The sequence below is a fragment of the Periplaneta americana genome, chromosome 16, assembly GCF_040183065.1.
Source record: "Periplaneta americana isolate PAMFEO1 chromosome 16, P.americana_PAMFEO1_priV1, whole genome shotgun sequence".
NCBI lineage: Eukaryota > Metazoa > Arthropoda > Insecta > Blattodea > Blattidae > Periplaneta > Periplaneta americana.
The window spans coordinates 82,618,043-82,640,356 of record NC_091132.1 but is presented as its reverse complement, the minus strand read 5'-3'; the positions used below and the strand labels follow the sequence as shown (position 1 = coordinate 82,640,356).

Here is a 22,314-nt window from a genome sequence, read left to right as displayed (position 1 = left end):
TACAAACAGGTGTTTTTTTTTCTGAAAAAAAAAAAAAAAATTAAGTACCTAAATTTTAGTGTAAATTACACAACAGTATTAACAATGCAAGTGGACTTAATTTCATTTTTGATTGTTATATATTTACTGATCTTTGCAACAGTAGCAAGTAGATTTCAGAAACATTTATAATTTTTAAATAGTAGTGTGTATAATGTGAGCTCAAAAAACATGTTCAATGTTAGTGGTAAAAGTAAGCCAGGATTACTAATCTTTGTAATAACAGCAAATACACTCCAACAACATTATTTATAATTTTTAAATATGTATAATATGTGACATCAATAAAAATGTGTAATGATAGTGATAAAATACATTTGGTAATTTAATATTTGTCTGCAATATACACACATCACCAATATTCCATTGGGTTCCACAGTTTTATTTTGGGTTTAAAAGGGTTCCGTGGATAGAAAAGTTTGAGAAACGCTGCTCTACTGTAACAGTTTCACTGTATTAATACTTAAATTGTGATGTTATTTTACCTAGTTGACTAGTTGCGATGTAATTTTTATCATCCTGTGAAAACTGACACAATTATTTAAATATTAACACAATGAAATATTCTGTGTGTGTGTGTCTTTTTTTTTTTTTTCTTGTTTTAACAATGAAGTCCTCCTCCTTCGTGCTTCTCAATATTTGGAAGTGATGTCTGGAGCTATTTGAAGGGCTGTGCAGCTTGCCAGATGATTCATATCCATTTCCTGCATAACAGACAATTTGATGAAGTCAATATATCTTTCTGTGGAGATGTTTACTTAAACAATCATGGCCAGTGAGTAGCCTGAACATAGCAACAGCAGATTTACGAGGAAGTTCAGGGATTAGAGCAATGCTTTCCAACAGATTTTTCCATATTTGGTATTTTCACTTTCTGCTAATATTTTAATATTGTAATTGTGGTTGATCTTGCTTTTGATGATTCGTTTGACAGATTCATAGGACAGATTTAGACTTGTATTCTGTTCAATTTTGGAACATTTTTTTGCCAACATATCAGCCCTCTCATTCCCATTTATGCCACAATGTGCAGGTATCCACTGAAGAATTGTGTGTTTATTTAGATTTTGAATTCGTTTAATTATAGAATGTATTTCTTTAATTTTTTTTCCATTTTTGGGTGATTTGTTGTTAGTATTGCCTGGGCTGCTGTTCTGGAGTCTGATAATATGACTGTGTGCTTGCAATGGTGTATCCAATTGAATAAATTTTGGAGCGATGTATATGATAATATGACTGTGTGCTTGCAATGGTGTATCCAATTGAATAAATTTTGGAGCGATGTATAAAGAACATCTATCTCCCTATCAAAATTTGTAATATGCTTACCAATTCTTCTATAGAAAGAAAAGAACTGGCAAGTTCCTCCTGCTCCAGCCTCTTTCTCATGGTCTGTGAGGGAGCCATCTGTATATACAGGAATCCAATCATATATATATTTTGTGTGTAGGGTTTCTAATGGGAGAGTGTTTGCTTCATAAGGAGGTATAGCTTTCTTATTGAAGAATTTGTTTAAGTTTAATCTGTACATTAATATTATCAAGTCGGTTGTTACTACTCAGCAGATTTTCTTTCTGTTTGGGGATTCTTAGGATTTCTTTTAATTTTATTGCTTGTATAAATCCATTTTGGGTTTTCAATGTATGCTTGGAATTTTGGTATTCATTATGAAATTGTTATTTATTTAATTTAAATAACTTAATAGTTCATGAGTGATATATAGGTGTTAAAAGAGTGTAATCAAGCATGAACAAATGTTGACATTGTGACATTTTTATTTTGTAACAGCTGTTACGAAGTCCAAGTCGTATTGTCGATTTTGCTGGGCCAATTCTAGTGGAAGATGATAAAGGATCTCAGCAGCAGAGTGACATGGCGCTTATGAGACTGTAAGTTTTATCAGAGTGTTTGTTTTTACAGTTTTCAGCTTGAAATATTTCCAGACAAAGGAAATCTGAATTTTGAATGTAGTTAAAGCATACTTACTGATTTTATTAGGTTTCAACGATAAACACTATTTATTACATTGAATATCATCCAACTACATTCTTTAGATTGTTCTTAAAACACTAAAATAAATTTTAAAGGACAGTTTCCATAGGTATTTTAGGCATTTAACAGTATTACATAAATAGCTGATATTTCCTCATTATTCATGCTCTGTAGCAGTTATCAAGTATTGGTTTTATTGAAAATAAATTTATGTGAAATTGTAAAGATTGCATTGGAAAGCAATACAAACATGATCAACTTTATCTGACACGCATGATTTTCTGGTACTTTTACTGTTACACAGACATCTCATTATTTCATATTTCTTGTGCCAGTCATAGATGGACTGCCTAGTCGATGTTAATTTTATGAAATTAATTCTATATATCCCACTGCATAGCAGCAACAGAATTCCTTTTGGTTAATTTAAGCACGCCACTGGTTTAGCTCCATCAGCTAAGGTGCTTGCATGCTGGTCCAGGGTTGTGCTTGGGCATGGGTTTGATTCTCGCTTGGGCTGATTACTTGGTTTTCCTCAATCATAAGATGAATGTGAGGTAATCTATGACGAATCCTCGGCCTCATTTTGCCAAATACCATCTCACTATCACCAATGCTAAATAATCTAGTAGTTGATACAGCATCGTTAATAACCAAGTAAAAATTTTTCAAACACGAAAAATGTCTTCTTAGCTGCAGTGGCAGCCATCTTACCGGAACTGTGATGTGGCATAATCGATAATTCTATACAAAAATCTACAAATATAATTTCTATATTTTCAGTGGTTTTGATTTAGTGACGTGTTGAAGTGGTTTGTTTCTTTTGTAATCCAATCACAGTGCATTTCTTAGTGAGATATATGGGTGGTTCTGAAATTAATTAATTGGAAATTCAGGTCTGAATTTAAAAAAAAACAAAAAACAAAACAAAACACTCAGTACTTCTGTAAAGTAATTATAAATCCATTCCTTTATTTATATGAAATGAGAAAAAGCATTCTGTTGAACTCAAGAGAAAAATAATTTCTTCAAAAAACAAAATTTTAATTTTTTGAAAGGCATGGAAGCAGCTTCCATGGGGGTGACACGCTTTAACATGGAGATGATCAGTGCCTTCTCCTATTTTCCTGTTTGCTGTCCTTTTCAATACTTCACCAATGCCATCAGGAGCCCTTTTCCCATGACCACTCTCAGTGTAATTCCTTTCTTGCAAAATCTGCTAAGATATTTAAGAATAAAATAAGCATTTTATTGCTTCAGTATTGAGTGGTGGGGCTATCACTGAGGAAATTGATTGTATTTATTGCACCTGTCAGATTTTGAGCGTAATTAAGTATTAAGAACTAGCAGACCTGACCTTCATTTGATCTTTCACTTGTATTCTATTAATGAGCTATTTAGTTCCTAGCCCCTTCAGTTAGACTCACATCTGTCAAAGATTTGAACTTCTCTTTTAATTATCAGAATCTATCAGAAACTAAAAAAAAGAAAACAACACTGTTATACCAGGAAAGAGTGGAGAGTATGAAGACAATCTTTGGGATCAGTTTTGAACGAACTAGGCCTCCAGTACTGTTTTAATTTAAGGAATTCTGAAACTGTTTATTTCGTTCAGCACAGTGCAGACATCAGGAGAGAACTGGGTATATTCATTTTAAAAGATAACATAGAAGAATATCAGAACAAATATTTTAATCATGTCCTACGAATGTGAGACTACCACATCCCCAAGGTGATGATGCATTATAGACCACAAGGGGGGGGGGGAAGAAGAAAAAAGAGAGAGAGAGAGAGAGAGAGAGAGGCAGGGAGCGGAAGAGAGAGGGAGGAAGGGGGGGGGGAGATCGGAACAGGTCGTAAGGCCTTAATCATGTTGTCGATGAAGATGGTTTATTTCTTTAGAAACTGGTTTTTCTTTGTAATGTTATTGAGCCTCTGGAATACTTTGTACTTCAATCTTTTTTTTTTCACTGGTGGGTACTTAATATATCATTCGACCAGTATTTTAATTTATTCATTATGATTATTTTAATAGAATATTGAGAAATAGAATTTAGGGACTTTTATTATTTCTTTAGTGTAGTAATTGTCATGCTTGCAATTCTCACAATGTTCCGATATTATAGCTTCCTGCAAAAGAAAAGTGAAGCCAAGGACGTCTGAGGTATACAACACGTGGACCTGTTATTGATGAGAAGAGTCTAGGCGAAATAGTACATCATATCTTTCGTGCTCATGATTGCCATGTTTTGTGAACAGAACTTTCTTTGAGACTCGAGAGGCCAGCATTAGGCATAGTGGACATCTTAAATTCTAAGGCTAGCACAGTAATGTATTGTAAGAAATAATTCTTGTACGATTTAAATTACTTGTAGGAGATGAAATCATAATCTGAAGTACAGTATTTATCATTTTTACAACTGCTGTTAACGTAAGGAATAGACCCTGACACTAGAAATGTAGTGTGAGAAACCGATTATGTTTGGGTCTTTAATATGTTTACAGAGTAATGGATTCAATAGAAGAGTGCAGCAAATGTGCAGATTCTGCTGTGTGCAGTGCTAGTGTAGCGTGTATTGTTGCTATGTTGGGCTCTTTGGAAGAACTGTGCACAGGGAAGGGAATTACTCATACCTACATGGACAGAATCAATGCCATGTACACACAGCTTGACCAATGTGACTACCAAGGTGAGTCTGCGAGGAATAATGCTTGTAAATAATATTAACATATACGTGTGCTTCCACTTTGTGGTTTATGGTAAGTCAGAGAAACTGACATAAACTTCAGTTCAAGTCCGATATAAATCAATAAGAGGCTATCTTTAATAAATGTAATGTTGTCTCTCCCATCTCCTTTGACAGGAATATTTCGAAGACAGTGTTATTTAAGTGAGTTTATAAAATTTACAAGTGATATATTCAAGACTTTAGAAATTAAGTACCTTTTACAGTATAGATTTGATTGTTAGTTTTATATTTATGTTTTGTATTTCTTTTTATCTCTGCTGTCAAAAAACCTGAAAAAAAATCTGAAAGTTACAATTTATAAAACAGTTATATTACCGATTGTTTTTTATGGTTGTGAAACTTGGACTCTCACTTTGAGAGAGGAACATAGGTTAAGGGTGTTTGAGAATAAGGTGCTTAGGAAAATATTTGGGGCTAAGAGGGATGAAGTTATAGGAGAATGGAGAAAGTTACACAACACAGAACTGCACACATTGTATTCTTCACCTGACATAATTAGGAACATTAAATCCAGATGTTTGAGATGGGCAGGGCATGTAGCACATATGGGCGAATCCAGAAATGCATATAGAGTGTTAGTTGGGAGGCCAGAGGGAAAAAGATCTTTAGGGAGGCCGAGACGTAGATGGGAAGATAATATTAAAATGGATTTGAGGGAGGTGGGATATGATGATAGAGAATGGATTAATCTTGCTCAGGATAGGGATGGCGGGCTTATGTGAGGGCGGCAATGAACCTCCGGGTTCCGTAAAAGCCAGTAAGTAAGTATTTCTTTTTATCTTTTGTTATTTGTAACTACAGCTTTAGCATACCTTTGAAATGGGCTATATTAACTTGGACATAAAAACTTCAATTACTGTATTAGTAAGGACCTGAAAATTTCGCATTTGCGAAATTAGAAATCAGCGAATTTTTTAATTGTGGGATAGAAAGTATTTTTCTTCATCTGTAAGGTACGTAACTAGTCTTTATAGAACAGGAGGGGTAACATTAGTAGCAAAAGAACTAGCTAGATATGGAATAGACTTCGTGGGAGTACAAGAGGTTAGGTTAGATGGGAATGGCATATCACAAATAGGAGATTACTTGTTGTATTATGGGGAAGGAAATGATAATCACCAATTAGGAACAGGATTCTTTGTTCATAAAAGAATAAAATCAGCAGTAAAAAAGGTCGAATTTATCAGTGGCAGGTTATCATATTTAGTACTTAAGGGTAGATGGTGCGACATCATAGTTATAAATGCTCACGCCCCTATAGAAGAGAAAGACGACCATATAAAGGGTAGCTTCTATGAGGAATTGGAACATACTTTTGATCAGTTCCCTAGATATCACATGAAAATTTTATTGGGGGATTTCAATGCTAAAGTAGGACGGGAGGATATTTTTAGACCAACTATTGGAAAAGAGAGCCTACACGCAATTAGTAGTGACAATGGAGTTAGATAAGTCAACTTTGCCACATCGAAAAATTTAATTGTCAAAAGTACAACATTCCTCCATAAGGATATACATAAATATACTTGGACTTCTCCAGATGGATTGACACACAACCAAATAGATCACATCTTGATAGATAAACGGAGACATACTATTATAGTAGATATTCGAACTTTCAGGGGTGCAGACTGAAATTCTGACCATTATTTGGTGATTGGAGAATTAAGAGAAAGATTATCAGTAGCCAAGCGAGTAGAGCAACAAGTTAATATTACTAAATTCAATATTTTGAAATTAAAGGACGAGGAAGCTAAGCAAAATTATCAGGTCGAAATTTCGAATAGGTTCCGACGAAGTTGAGAAAGAATTAGATGTTAATAGCGTGTGGGAAAATATCAGAGATAGTATCAAAATTGCAGCTGAGCAGAGCATAGGTTATTATGAAACTAAGAAAAAGAAACCGTGGTTTGATGAAGATTGTTGCATGGTAGTAGAAAGAAGGAAACAGGCAAAATTGAAATTCTTACAGGATCCAGTTGAGGAGAAGAGAGATAATTATTTCAATGAAAGACGGGAAGCAAGTCGTACTCTTAGGAATAAAAAGAGAGGTTACTTGAAGGAAAAACTGAATGAGGTAGAAACAAATAGTAAGAATAAAAACATTCGAGATTTATATAAGGGTATAAAGGAATTTAAGAACGGATATCAGCCAAGGGTAAACGTGATCAAGGATGAGAATGGTGACTTGCTTGCAGACTCTCCATCAATCCTAAACAGATGGAAAAACTATTTTGCGCAACTACTAAATGTACATAGGCCAAATAGAAATGATCGGGACAAAATTGAAATATAAACTGCTGAGCCATTTATACCCGAACCCACGCTTTCAGAAGTCGAAATTGCGATAGAAAATCTGAAAAAGTACAAGTCTCCAGGTATCGATCAAATTCCAGCAGAATTAATACAAGAGGGTGGAAGTGCATTATATAGCGAAATTTATAAACTTGTAGTTGCTATTTGGGGAAAAGGAAATTGTACCAGAACAATGGAAGGAGTCCATAATTGTACCTATTTTTAAAAAGGGGGACAAAACCAACTGTGGTAACTTTCGAGGAATATCACTTTTGTTGACGTCGTACAAAATTTTGTCCAATATTCTTTTGAGAAGATTAACTCCGTACGTAGATGAAATTATTGGGGATCATCAGTGCGGTTTTCGGCGTAATAGATCGACTATTGATCAGATTTTTTGTATTCGACAGATAATGGAGAAAAAATGGGAGTATAAGGGTACAGTACATCAGTTATTCCTAGATTTCAAGAAGGCATATGGCTCGGTTAAGAGGGAAGTATTATATGATATTCTTATTGCATTTGGTATTCCCAAGAAATTAATTAAAATGTGTCTCAGTGAAACATACAGCAGAATCAGTATAGGTCAGTTTCTGTCTGATGCTTTTCCATTTCACTGCGGGCTAAAGCAGGGAGATACACTGTCACCTTTACTTTTTAACTTCGCTCTAGAATATGCCATTAGGAAAGTTCAGGGTAACAGGTAGGGTTTGGAATTGAACGGGTTACATCAGCTTCTTGTCTATGTGGATGACGTGAATATGTTAGGAGAAAATACACAAATGATTAGGGAAAACACGGTTTGGAAGTAAATCCCGAAAAGACGAAGTATATGATTATGTCTCGTGACCAGAATATTGTATGAAATGGAAATATAAAAATTGGAGATTTATCCTTCGAAGAGGTGGAAAAATTCAAATATCTTGGAGCAACAGTAACAAATATAAATGACACTCGGGAGGAAATTAAATGCAGAATAAATATGGGAAATGCGTGTTATTATTCGGTTGAGAAGCTCTTATCCAGTCTGCTGTCCAAAAATCTGAAAGTTAGAATTTATAAAACAGTTATATTACCGGTTCTTCTGTATGGTTGTGAAACTTGGACTCTCACTCTGAGAGAGGAACATAGGTTAAGGGTGTTTGGGAATAAGGTGCTTAGGAAAATATTTGGGGCTAAGTGGGATGAAGTTACAGGAGGATGGAGAAAGTTACACAACACAGAACTGCACGCACTGTATTCTTCACCTGACATAATTAGGAACATTAAATCCAGACGTTTGAGATGGGCAGGGTATGTATCACTTATGGGCGAATCCAGAAATGCATATAGAGTGTTAGTTGGGAGACCGGAGGGAAAAAGACCTTTAGGGAGGCCGAGACGTGGATGGGAGGATAATATTAAAATGGATTTGAGGGAGGCAGGGTATGATGATAGAGACTGGATTAATCTTGCCTAGGATAGGGACCGCTGGCGGGCTTATGTGAGGGCGGCAATGAACCTTCGGGTTCCTTAAAAGCCATTTGTAAGTAAGTTGTAAGTAAGTAAGGTGATTTAGCATGATTTTCTAGAGGAATTGAAAGTGCGAAAAAATGCGAATTTCCTATCAAATTGCGAAATCACGAGAAAAATGCTTTGTAATAGCGATTTATCAGTAAAATCCTATTTTTTAAGCAAAAGGCTCATTATGTATCTACAAAAATTAAAGGCATTTTGTAAATATGGTACTTAAACATGTCGATCAAATCTCTCTATCAATAAATCGTCCACTCGATTTGATGAATTTCATATATCGATAATGAAGATCCGATAATTGATATATAGATCGTAATATCGATTGTCAAGTTCTATATTCTAAAATGTGTCACGTTGGTTTACTTGGCCATTTGCTTTTGAAATTGCAGCAAGTTGGGTAGTTATTCTAGTTATAATGGCAGAGCTGGTTGAATTTGTGAGACACGTGCTCCTTCGTAAAATGAGGTGAACAACTATAACTGTTCACTTAATCAAATATTGACATGTTTCCAGGATTTTCGAGTATACCAAAACAAGAAATTCGAAGTGCATACAATTCATGTAAAAAGCTTATTGAACAGCAGGTCAAAAATGAAAAATATGACATAGTGAAAGCGTTTAATGCTTTAAGAACAGAGAATAAAACATTTTCAGAATATTGTTTGCAAGTATTGTGAACACCAACAAACAATGTTGATACTGAACGTGTTTTATCACAGTATGGTGCTGTTGTTTCAGAGAGACGATGTAATTTGAAGAAGGAAAACTCTGAACTGTTCACAATGTTATCTTTTGAGAAATGAAAGGTAGAATGCACAAAGTTTCCTTTGGAAAAAAATAGATGCTAATTTGGAAAAAAAGATGTTGTTATTGTTGTTTTCTAATGCCAGGCGTTTGACAATAAAGTCATTTGACCTCTTGCACTCCAATATTTTTCGAAGATATTATCATGGTCAGCCAGTGAAGCACAGATTTTGAGGTGTTCCGAATCCATTGCTTGGTTTGAGTTGCACAATGGGCAGTTAGGGGACTGATATATTCCAATTCTATGCAAGTGTTTGGCCAAACAGTCATGGTCTGTTGCCAGTCTAAATGGAAAAAAGTAGATGCTGATTTCAGAAAAATAGATACTAAAAGTTGAGGTCCCTATGTATTACACATTAATTTTAATACTGTAATGATACACTTTTTTTGTAAACCATGTACACAGTGTGAGGCTTGCAGCAGTTTGAAATCATAGACATTAAATTTGTTAGGTGCTTCTACTTTTGACATAGTTTGGTGGAAACAATTGAGTAATCAAAACAATGGATGTAAATGTTCTTTAGAAAATGTAATTATTTAAGAGGAATTTTCGATTTTAATAGGTTTTGTGCTGTCTGGTATGTATGTTCTACTTTAGCATAATAGAACTTTTCTAGGTAGAAGGTTTGCAAAATTACGTCTTGTTATTATTATTATTATTATTATTATTATTATTATTATTATTATCATCATCATCATCATCATCATCATCATCATCATCATCATCATCATCATCATCTTGTTTTACTAACAACATCTGAAGATGATTTGCAGTGGTCAGTACATAATTTAAATTTAATAGCTCAAAAATATTCAATGGAAATATCCATTAACAAAACAAAAATAATGGCCTTTTGTGGTAAATACCCAATACCAAGCAAAATTTGTTTAAACAACACAATTTTGGAAAGAGTTAATGAGTATAATTATTTAGGTTATAAACTTTCTTTTGTTGAAAATTTGTATTTATTAGAGAAAATTGTAAAATTCAACAGATTAATGGGCATCATTAATAGAGTTTTAAAACCTTCATTAGTACAAAAATCAACTCGTACTCGTCTTTATTAAATAATAGCTCGACCAGTCTTATGTTATGGGAGTGAAGCGTGGACTATAAATACAAAAGATGAAAGCAGACTAACAGCTTGCAAGATGAGATTCATGCACCGAACAGCTGGCTACACTAAATGGGATCGAAAGAAAACTGAAGATATCCTTCAAGAACTTAATGTGTCATCAATACTGGACTATATCTCCAGATATCATTTAGGAAGGAACACGTTTCAAGAATGGTTTCATCCAGGATCCCTAAGGCAATAATGAAGTATCGTCCAAATGGGAAACAGTCACTTGGTCGACCTATGAAAAGATGGCAAGAAAATCGCTTTTTCAGGCCGTAACAGTTCTTTTGAGACTAAGACTTGACAGGATGATGATGATGATGATGATTATCATTATCATTACCATTACCATTACCATGGCTCAACGTTTGGTCGCACTAAGTTTCTTTGTCATGCATCTTGATAATAATAATAATAATAATAATAATAATAATAATAATAATAATAATAATAATAATAATAATTACATGTATATCCATGAGCAGGCTTAAGATGAGATATGTAATTCCTAAGTTTGCTGTCAGCTTGCAGGTGATAATACATCAATATTATTTTCTTTGCTTACTTTATACTTTATAAAGTATACTTGTATTAAAACAATTACGTTTTGTGAGGGGGACAGAAGTTATTTCTGGCAGGGATGTTAATATGAATTTGTGAAAGGGGAATAACTTTCCAACAGAAGGGAAAATCCCCCCCCCCCCAAATCCCTCCCATTAATTCGCACCCTGCTTACCTATATAAATCTTTGTTAATAATGGCATCATTTTAGTCCGTATTTGGTTTTTATTATCACATCACTTACGAATCGAGACAAAATGGTAGATACTGTATTGTTCATTTTATAAAAGTATGAAATGAGGACATAAAAATGAGTTCATAAACACATAATCTAAGAAAAACAGGAAAGATTTCATTGTTGTAAATATGTGGTGTAAAGTTCATGGTAGACGTGTGTGTATTTATGTGGCAGCACATTACCCAGAGCCATTTTATTTTATGGATGATAGTGAATGAAGAAATAGTGGAAATATGGTAGAAGTGGGAGTACCTTGAGTAAACCTGTCATAACATAGTCTTTTAAGGTGAAATATCTGTGCACTTGACATTCGAGAAATCTGGTCATGCTTTCTGTTAACACAGTGATGTCATTAATTTTTATTACAGTAGGTCTTGAATGGTTTGAGAATAAGTTGCTTAAGAAAATATATGGGGCTATATGAGTTACAGGAGAATGGAGAAAGTTACACAATGCAGAACTGCACGCATTTTTTTCTTCACCTGACATAATTAAGAATATTAAATCCAGACGTTTGATATGGGCAGATCATGTAGCACATATAGGCGAATTCAGAAATGTATGTAGAGTGTTAGTTGGGAGCCCGTAGGGGAAAAGGATCTTTGAGAGGCCGAGATACAGTTGGGAGAATAATATTGAATTAGAATTGAGGGAGGTGGGATATGATGGTAGGGACTGCATTAGTCTTGCTCAGGGTAGGGAATGATGACGGGCTTATGTGAGAATGGCAGTGAACCTCCGGGTTCCTTAAAAGCCATTTGTAAGTAAATAAGGCCTTGAATGACTAAAATTAAGATGTTTTCAAAACAAAGTAGTTTAGAATCCAGCAAGCCATGATAAAACATAAAGGGGAAGCAAATTAATGTGATGTAATACAGTAATGAATCCATTTTTTAACTTGTAAAACTTAATTAAACATTCAACTTAATTTAAATTTAATAAAAAATTATTATTTGTGTACAAATGGGAGTGATTAATAAATGGGCAAGCATAAGGAGAGAAATAGATAATTTAACTTAGTCTAATTCTAAAGTACTTAACTGTGGTATTAATTTCTAAATGAATGCAATTCTCTGTAATGGCATATTATTTATTCATTATAATTTCAAACTACTTATTGGTGTCATATTTATGTGTGAATCATTTCGACTATCAATTGCATTGTTGTCACGAGACTAGACCACGTGGATTGGGGAAACAGTTATGAAGTCAACGAGAAGACTCTGCCTTCGGGGAGTATAAAGACAGAAATGAAAAGAAATATAAAATGTATTTCGACCAGCCTCTTGGGCTAGTGGTCAGAGCTTCTGACTACAGTTCATAAGGTACCAGGTTCGATTCCCGGTTAGAACATTCCTTAAAGGGGAATGTTTCTGTGTTCGTCCATGGTCTGGAAATTAGGTTAGGCTTAGGTTTAAGATCTCTCCTGGCAATTCATAATCATATCATCATCACCGTCGTTGGGGCAGTGTAACTCCGCCTTCCAGGTGCCTCAACCTCAGAAGTGGGTTACAAATAAGCCATTGCCACGAGAGACCAGAAATGTCAAATGACAACCTGATGACACTGGATAAAAAAAAGTATTTCAAATCCCAAACATCCTTACAATTTCAACCATGCGCTTACAATAATCATGAATAGCGTAAACATTTAATGCAATTAAAAGGTTTCGATGAATCCCCCCCATCACTTTTTTTTTTAATTATTTTGTGTTAAATGGCCCCTGTTATATAAGTTGGACATTGGGTACGATTGAATTTTTTGTAGGTTGTGAAATGAGAATGTAACAATTGGAAAATTTACTGTAGTTATAAATTTACTTTCTTTGCCATGTAGTTTTCTTAACCATAATACAATTGAGGACCTAATGTGCTAAGTGCCAAAATCAACTTTCTGAGATATCGATGAAAAAACACTGCAAAATGCATGTTGAGATACGTAAAACACCGTCTTTTGGTGCATGAATGTGTCAGTTACAGTTGAGCTACGACAAAGAGAATTTAGTATGATATTCTTAAATGAATATTCCTACCTTAGATTAAATAAAGTGCGATTTGAAAAATTGGCACTTAGCACATTTAGAATGTTAAATCTTCAAGTTATGAAGCATTTAGAATGTTAGATCTTCAATTTATGAGAGATGAATTTCATCTTTCTAAAGTTTCTGTTGTTAATGAGTAATGCACGTACTTCAGGTCCACTGACTTACCAGTCTTTGCTTCGGTTACCAAAACCATATCGAGACTGCATTGAACGTGAGTTGATGGCTTCTCGGACAAGTGTTGGAGGAGGAGGGGGTGGAGATGAGAGTGACAGTAGCAGTGGAATCGAACAGGGTGACGAGCCTCCACAACATGTACACAGACCTCCATCTCAGTGCAGTATTGGTAGCAATGCTAGCACAGGATCAGGAGATACAGAAGGTCCAGAAGAGGGATTCAATAGTGATCATGCTCAGGTAATTATGAGTTATATTTAGATCAGATTTATATTGTTGTTGAGGATGTGTCATTTCAAAACTTTTTGTACGACTGTATTGTACACTGAAAGGAAAATCTTGGTAGTTTATGGCTCTGATCAGTTATCAACTGGGGCCTGTTTCTGAAAATGACTACTTTGACTAGTGAGAAGCTAACAAGGAAATCAGAGACAAGTGATAAATTGAGGAAATTTTGATTTTTTGGCAAATTTTGCAAGGACGATCTATTGTAATTAACCTTTTGTTATTAATGGAGAAAAATTCGCTCCGGCACCGGGGATCGAACCTGGGACCCCCAGTTCTATGCACAGGGCCTTCTAACCACTGAGCTAAGGTGAAGTTCAACCCACCACACCGGATAGAATCTTTCTCCTTTGGTTATTTTCCCTTAGTCGACTACTTGCAACTGCCTTCACCAAATTTATACACACTGCTACTTGAACTCTTCCTGTCTGGGGCATGGGAATTTTCAGTAGTCTGTTTAACAATGGACTTCCTATCGAGAGAGATACCAGCATCGATTTACATTTCTCACATTGTTCACAACGCCATACGACCCCCCTTTTTTGCATCCTACGTTTCGTGTACATGAAACCTCTGTATAAGAACTTCATACACACACGTTTGATTGAAGTGAATGTAATTTTACTCTCCATTGCTAAATAAAACAAAAATTTGTACAGTGGATATAATTTCACTCTTCATTTCCAAATATTACTAAACATTTTTAGCAAGTAACCATGGACATTTCAGATATTTTACCCTACTTAAATAACAAAACCAATTGGAATAGAAAGTAACAAAAAATCAACATGCAACAAATCATCCGATAGCAAAAGTGTAATCTGTGACAAACTTTCTGGTGACGAAAATGTAATGTGTGACATCGTCTGTGAGACTAATCATTTGTGACGAATGATTCAGATTTCAAGCTGAATCTCTCAATAAATTCATACCCAGATTAAGCAACTCTTTTACAATATATTATTATTTTTTTTTTAGGCATTTGTGTTCTCAATTACTTGACCATATTTCTTGGCTACTATTTCTTCTACTCCAAAAGTATAGACTATAGAATGACTGTAAGTTTGACTATACATCTTAAACTTGTCAAAATAACTTGAAAGTTATAATCAAATGTGATAGGTAAATTTCTTGAAGATATAGAACCACTGGTCAGACTAGTAAAAACATTCTAGTTTGTTTGTCACTTGTCCTTTATCACAAGTCATTTGTCTCTGTGTTTGGGAGACATAAAAAACTAACAAGTTGTTATTTGTTTTCTTTATCACTGGTCGAAGGTCGAAGTAGTTGTTTTCATAAACATATCAGAGTATGTTTAACAGAAGTCTGAAGTAGTAAGTTTTTCACTTTTCTGTTTCAAAGAACAACGTAAAAAAATCTGTACTTGGTTAGTGAAACGTAATGAGGAAACAGCTGATTTAATATTATTATTTTAACCTTGTTCTGCTCTTCGAAACAGACTTCTGTTTCTAAGGACACTTCTTGACAATTTGACACTATCATCAGTGTTTTGAAGTCAACAAACACTTGTCAGGAATATGTAGTCATTGCCACTGAATGGATTGCTCGAAAAACTTAAGTCTGTAATATCTGAGGCATATCTCCAACGTATGTTTAGTCAGCAGTTCAAAGACTTGCTGGAACCTCATAAGTGACACCAATAAAGCATTAGTCCTGAGGCAACTAAGCCAGGAGATATAGGATCGGGTGGCCAGTTCCTTTCCCCTTCCATTTCGTACATTGCTGACTAGTAATATAGTTCACTAATGAGATTTGAGATGTATGAAACAATTGTTCTTCCTCTGACACATATCAAGTGAGATGTACTGCCTGATATTAGATGTATCATTCAGAACCTCAATCAGAGGTAAGATGTTTCTTGATCATCAGTATAGTGTAGTTTATATTTTATTTCTAGACTACAGTGCATTTATTCTATTCGCTAGATGTTCTAGTCCAGTGATTTCCAACCTTTTGAGTGTCATGGTCCCCTTGAAACATATATTTCGTTTTGGCGGATCCCTTAAATGTTTTGTATAATTTAGGCTGATAATCATGTTCTGCTCATTTGCATAATGTAGTGAAAAATGTCAACAAATTGACAACAGTACACCGTGTTCCACTTAGAGGAATCGAGAAATAAATGCTAACCATTTAAAATCAGATGAAGATATTGTTTTGATTTGCATCTGACAAGATGCAGAAACTGTCCAAGTGTATGCACCAGTGGTTTAAAAACAGTTGCATGTTCATGTGCATGCACACTAACATTTATCGTGGAAACAAGCCTGGCGCCATTCAGTAGAACATTCTGTCATTGGACCATTCACCTTCATCAAGGCCACAGTCACAGGGAATGTGTATCTGGACGTGTTGCAGAACTTTTTTTGTTGATCAGCTCCCAGAATCGGTTTTTCAGCAACATGGGGCTCCACCCCATTACTATGGAGCTGTGTGTGTGGCTTCTTGAATGCAAACTTTCCCAATAGGTTGATCGGAAGAGGAGGACCCATTCCTATCCACCTAGGTCAACCAACTTTACGCCCATTGACCTTCCTCTGGAGCTTTATGACAAGTGTTTTGTACCAACGTGATACTGTTGACACTTTGGAAAAAACTGAGACAATGCATTATAAATGCAGCTGCGCTAATCACTTCACAAAATGTTATGAAACACTTCACAGAAGGTTGAGTACCTTTTAGATGTCTTCAGGGTAGCTCGAAATGTACCTTGGTTTTGCAAACACTCTGGGGATTCACTATTATAATTTGTAGTATATCCGATGTCATCTAGAGATTTTCACGAAGATATACATTATCTGCATCTCTCATACCGAAAACGTGGTTTTTGACATGTCATTTGTTTTATCCCTTTGTGGTATAATGTTTATCCTGAACAACTCAACATGTCTTGTTCATATACAGTATCTGCAAGTCAATTTATAATACATTTTTATTAGAAAAAATTTAAAAAATCTAAAACATACAGTTGTGATCTCTCCAAGGAACATAAACGATTTTCGACCCAATTTTTTGTTTTATTTATAATAAATTGACAAATGAAATACTGGAATTTGAATCAAGGAAAGAGCAACTTCCTATTAGAAATTAATTATATTTTAATTTGGAATTAGTTCTACTTTTCGTTGCTGTTTTAGTCTAAGTTTTTACACCTTCGGCCAGATGACTAAACAGGTAGTGGAGGGCTCTGGTTTATAGTTGTTGCACATGTGTGAATTTCACCAGAAGCAAAAACCTTAAAAATTTTGAATGAAAAGAAAGGAATATGTTTAGAGTCATATTATATGCTAGGAGCTAGGAGCATATTTTGATACCTATATTAGTATCACTTTTAAATGCCAATTTTTGTAAATAAAAAAAAAAAAACATGAGAAGTGATTACAGTATAGAATTATTAGTCTGTGTCAATTTGTGCAAAATTACTAGCATACATCCACTTAAACTTCACAATTTATAAATGAGGTCCGATATTTTACTTTTTGGTATCATAAAAGATGCCTCTGGTCAGAAATACGTAAGAAGAAGTGTATCTTCTTGTTAAGGTGCGTGGTAATTTATGTCTTTTGAATAATAGTCAAAGAAAGCAAACAATAAACAGTAATGTAATTTTATAGTAGTATCAGTAATTTTGCAGCTGTTTCTGCCTTCTCATTCCTGATCACCACCTTTCTCGAAGTAGAGCATCTTCCTCTTTTTTAAATCTTTTGACAGCAAAGACTTTGCTGATGTCCTTGTACCAAGATCTTGGTCTCCGCGTACTCTCCTTGCAGCTGGCGACCATTAAAACATTCTTTTAAGCCATCGTTGTTGATCCATCCTCTTGAGGTATCCAAACAAAAGAAAACTATAAAAAAACTGAATTATTGTAAAATCTGTGAAGCATATATTGAGAAACTATATGTCAACTTCGTGACACTCATTTTCATAACGTGTTTCTCATGTTTTATGAAGATTGATGAAATGATGGAACAGGCAGAGAGACAGCGAGAACAGCAAGAGGCACTGAGGTTGGAGAAATTGCCACGAACTTTGCATCATGGGGATGATATGGCACTTCATCAGGTTTGATTTTTTAAATTGTTATAATCTTCTTGAAATATTTTAAATTTGTCTAATAGTATATTACTTATTCTAGAAAACTGAGCTCATTTATATTCTTATATCATGAAGGGATGTTCATCACGTTCTTTTGTGTGTTTATGTGTGTGTGTTTTTTTGTTTTATACAAAGAGTATGATGGTGTTAATGATAGGACTTACAGGAACATTTCATTTCTAGGTTGTTTATATAGGGTGATTCACGAAGTTCTCCCCTAATTTATGGAGATGATTCCTGAGGTTATTTGGAACAAAAAATGTAAATAAATTAATGGAATCACATTCATAATTACGGAGTTACTGTAATTTGAGAATGGCTGAAAAACTTTTATTTCAGGATTCCACTAACAAAAATGCAAAAAGTAATTAAAATACAAACAATTGATTGTTTATGTATCAGTCTCTCTCATTTAGAGTTGATTTAAATCACATTTTGGAAAATTCCTCCCTGAATCTCAAGTTAACGGTTCACAGCTTCATACATTTGTTCCTTATTGTCACCATGGCATCCCGAGTGTGTTGAAGCAGTTCTTTGCGTGTTTGTACCTTAATCTGATACACGATATCGTTCATCCACCTCCAGATGCAGTAATCTAAGGGTGTTAAATCTGGGAGGCCAGATGATAGGGACCTCGCAACCAACCCATCAGTGTGTTTTCATCTTCTTGCACATCACGAATTCTTTCATATTGAATACGAATGCTGACAAGAGTACCAGTTTGTTGCAGTGTTTGATACATTTCACTAAGTTTTAGAATTCTGAATCCTATGATCGGGATAACGACAGTGATATTCGACTGCAGCAGCTTCCGCATTACCATTGCACATGCCCAAAAAAACACCATATCAGCATACTCCTCAGGAGAAAACTTGTAAGGCATTGTGATGTAGTTTACACAAGAGATAACAGCTAAATAAATAACGACTAGTAACAACATGCACGTAGTTACGGCAACAAATATGCCTAGCTCTCCATTCACTATGATGCATTTCGAAAATGTGTTGTAACTCCGTAATTATGAATGTAATCCCATTAATTTATGTACTTTTTTTTGTTCCATATAACCTTAGGAATCATCTCCATAAAATGGGGGAGAACTTCGTGAACCACTCTGTATACAGGACGGAAGAAAACTAAATAGAGTCCTTTTGAGAGATGAATCAGAGTTATGAGCTATAGAAAAAATGTAATATCATTGTGATATTTTGTGGACAGGTTTTCGGAAAAATAGGATTTGTATTTGAATTTTGGAATGCATATTCTAGTAAGTAAAGTAATAGGTTTGAAAGTAAATCCCAAAAAGACAAAGTATATGATTATGTCTCGTGACCAGAATATTGTACGAAATGGAAACAAATTGGAGATTTGTCCTTCGAAGAGGTGGAAAAATTCAAATATCTTGGAGCAACAGTAACAAATATAAATGACACTTGGGAGGAAATTAAACGCAGAATAAATATGGGAAATGCCTGTTATTATTTGGTTGAGAAGCTTTTCTCATCTAGTTTGCTGTCAAAAAATCTGAAAGTTAGAATTTATAAAACAGTTATATTACTGGTTGTTCTGTATTGTTGTGAAATTTGGACTTTTACTTTGAGAGAGGAACAGAGATTAAGGGTATTTGAAAATAAGGTTCTTAGGAAAATATTTGGGGCTAAGAGGGATGAAGTTACAGGAGAATGGAGAAAGTTACACAACACAAAACTGCACGCATTGTATTCTTCACCTGAAATAATTAGGAACAATAAATCCAGACGTTTGAGAAGGGCAGGGCATGTAGCATGTATGGGCGAATCCAGAAATGCATACAGAGTGTTAGTTGGGAGACCATAGGGGAAAAAGTCCTTTGGTGAGGCTGAGACGTAGATGGGAAGATAATATTAAAATGGATTTGAGGGAGATAGGATATGATGATAGAGACTGAATTAATCTTGCACAGGATAGGGACCGATGACGGGCTTATATGAGGGTGGCAGTGAACCTCTGGGTTCCTTAAAAGCCATTTGTAAGTAAGTTATATTCTAGGAAAATGGTAGATGTTGAAGTGATGATATTGGGTAGGGTGTCTATTGGTGACGAAAGTAACCAAAATATAATTAATTTAAATAATTGGTAATGAAAGTAACGAAATGCGACGAATTTAAAAGACTGAAATGTTCGTGGGTAACGAAATTATGCATATCATTCTGCTTCACTTATTTAATCTTGACACCACTGCCTGAACTGTGGTGGTTGGTATTCATTGATTACATATATGAGTCTAATACAATCTAGCTGGCTGGGAGAGAAGTTGGCTGTGTGTCCATTGAAACGAAGATCAGAAAACTTAAAAAAACTAGTCTGATGATAGATCATAAGATGACTGAAATGTGATTGTTTTTTTTTTTTCATCATGCTAGTGAGTAATTATTAAGTTGTGGTAACTAAAAAGTAACTATTTTTTTTTTTCCGGTAGACACCACCCTGTTGAGGGATTTTGTAGAACAAATACTAATAAATGTGTCCTTATTGGTTTGTCGCATTAACATAGATGGCTTGGCCATAATTTCATTGAAGATTAATAACAAAGTGTGTGACAGGAAGACGTGGAAACTCTGCATTCAGTGATTATAGAAGCAAGTCAGAAGTAAGACTAGAGTGAGGAAGAGAAATATCCTGTAACATGTTAGGTTACTGAATCTTTCATGCACTTAATACATAATTTTGCAGTTTAACTGCTACTGTTTAACTGTGAACATGTGTTGCAATGTTGCCATCTGCTTTTATTTGTATGGATATCTCAGAAACCGTTCACAAACAACCACATTGGTATAATTTTTATGTTTAACTCTCCTCCCTAATTTATCTCTCGAAAGGATCCTATTTAGTTCCCTTCCACCTGGTATAATAACATGTAACTAGGATATATACGACGGTTATCCCAAAAATACTGTACAAAGTAATGCAGTTACAAAACATTCCATTTTTCAGTTACACTTTTACTGTAAGTGTCTCTATATGGGGACTAATGATTACCTTCCAACATTGTGATACCTGTTCAATGCCATTTATTTCTTTTTCAAAAATGAATGACTGTGTCAGGTCACTCCTGTATTAGGTAGTCTACTTACTTCGAGAAAAAAGGCGTTATAATTGGTAAACCGGGTATGGGAGTGTTTCCCACTTGTAATCTGTCAACAACTTTCACAGCCTGGTTGATGTGTGGTCTTGCATTGTCGTAAAGAATGATCACATTTGATTCCAGCATCTGTTGTGTCTTTTGGCGAATGTTTGGGCGTAATTTGTGATGTAGAAATGTTTCGTCACAATAACATGTTTATTATCGTACACCATAATTGTCATTTGCTTGGCTTTCGACTGTTGGTGAAATTCTAAGGAATGCCTGTGATTTCAGTTGAGATTCAAAGTCGGGTAATTCATGTCTTGACAACATGTGTCTTAAAAATTCATCATATTCTTGTTCATAATGCAAGAGTTGCAGTTTGCTCACTGGACAGCTTACTGGGGAACCCATCAAGGCGGCATATGTCTTTTTCGAAAATATTGACCACAATTAAGGCTGAAGAATAATCTGTAGATGAGCTCAATCTGCAAGTCTATCGGAAAATAGTGCTGTAATTTACTGTAGTGTCACCACCTACTTCTCGCAGTGATTAATATATTTGTGTAGGTGTACAGCTGTGCAGGATTTCTATTTTAAGATATGGTCATCATTGATTCAGTACACCAATTTGATTTGCCGGATTTCATTCACTTCAACACATGCATTTCGGAGTGAGACAACTAGACTTGCAGCCATTTTTTTCAGAGATACACTACTGAAACACAAAACGAGGACCGCTCAGACACATGGAATGGGGAACACATGAACAGTGTGCACAATTTTTGGGATTACCTTTGTATTTCTCGTATGCTTTTTCACTTTCAGCTCTGGTTTATCTCAAAATGTACACAGTGTCCAAAAAGTCACTATGCACTGAATGTAGTAATTGTGGTAACGTAATAATACAAACATTTTAAATTGAATTTGAATGAAAGGGAATTAATATGCCATACGACAGTGTTTTGTTGTCTTTTAACCATCTCCCCAAGTTGTGTTCCAATAGAAGATCATTTCCAGAGACACATTTCTCGATTCATTACTGTCTGGGAAAAAAGATAATGATATTGATTTTTGAACGAAGAGTGTTTTTCATGGAACATGTCTTTTGCCATAATGTCAAGTCGACAGAATAATTGCAGAAACAGTTCACTAGGACATTTCCTGGTGCTTAAGTTCCCCATCATAATGCAGTAAGTAATCTCATTGTGAAGTTTAAAAAAAACTGGCAGTGTTCCGGATGCTTACCACCCCAGTAGGCCATCCACAGCAGACGA

General features: G+C 34.9%; 1 protein-coding gene across 2 annotated transcripts in view; it reads left to right on the top strand.

Annotated features, from left to right (window-relative positions):
- The window catches only part of LOC138716537 (brefeldin A-inhibited guanine nucleotide-exchange protein 3), a 210,775-nt gene that overhangs the window by 30,756 nt on the left and 157,705 nt on the right, over positions 1-22,314 (top strand). For both annotated transcript variants that reach the window (XM_069849694.1, XM_069849693.1), the window contains exons 8-11: positions 1,828-1,928; positions 4,537-4,721; positions 13,511-13,773; positions 17,791-17,901. In XM_069849694.1, the coding sequence (XP_069705795.1) occupies positions 1,828-1,928; positions 4,537-4,721; positions 13,511-13,773; positions 17,791-17,901 (660 nt within the window). The remainder of the gene's footprint in view (positions 1-1,827; positions 1,929-4,536; positions 4,722-13,510; positions 13,774-17,790; positions 17,902-22,314) is intronic.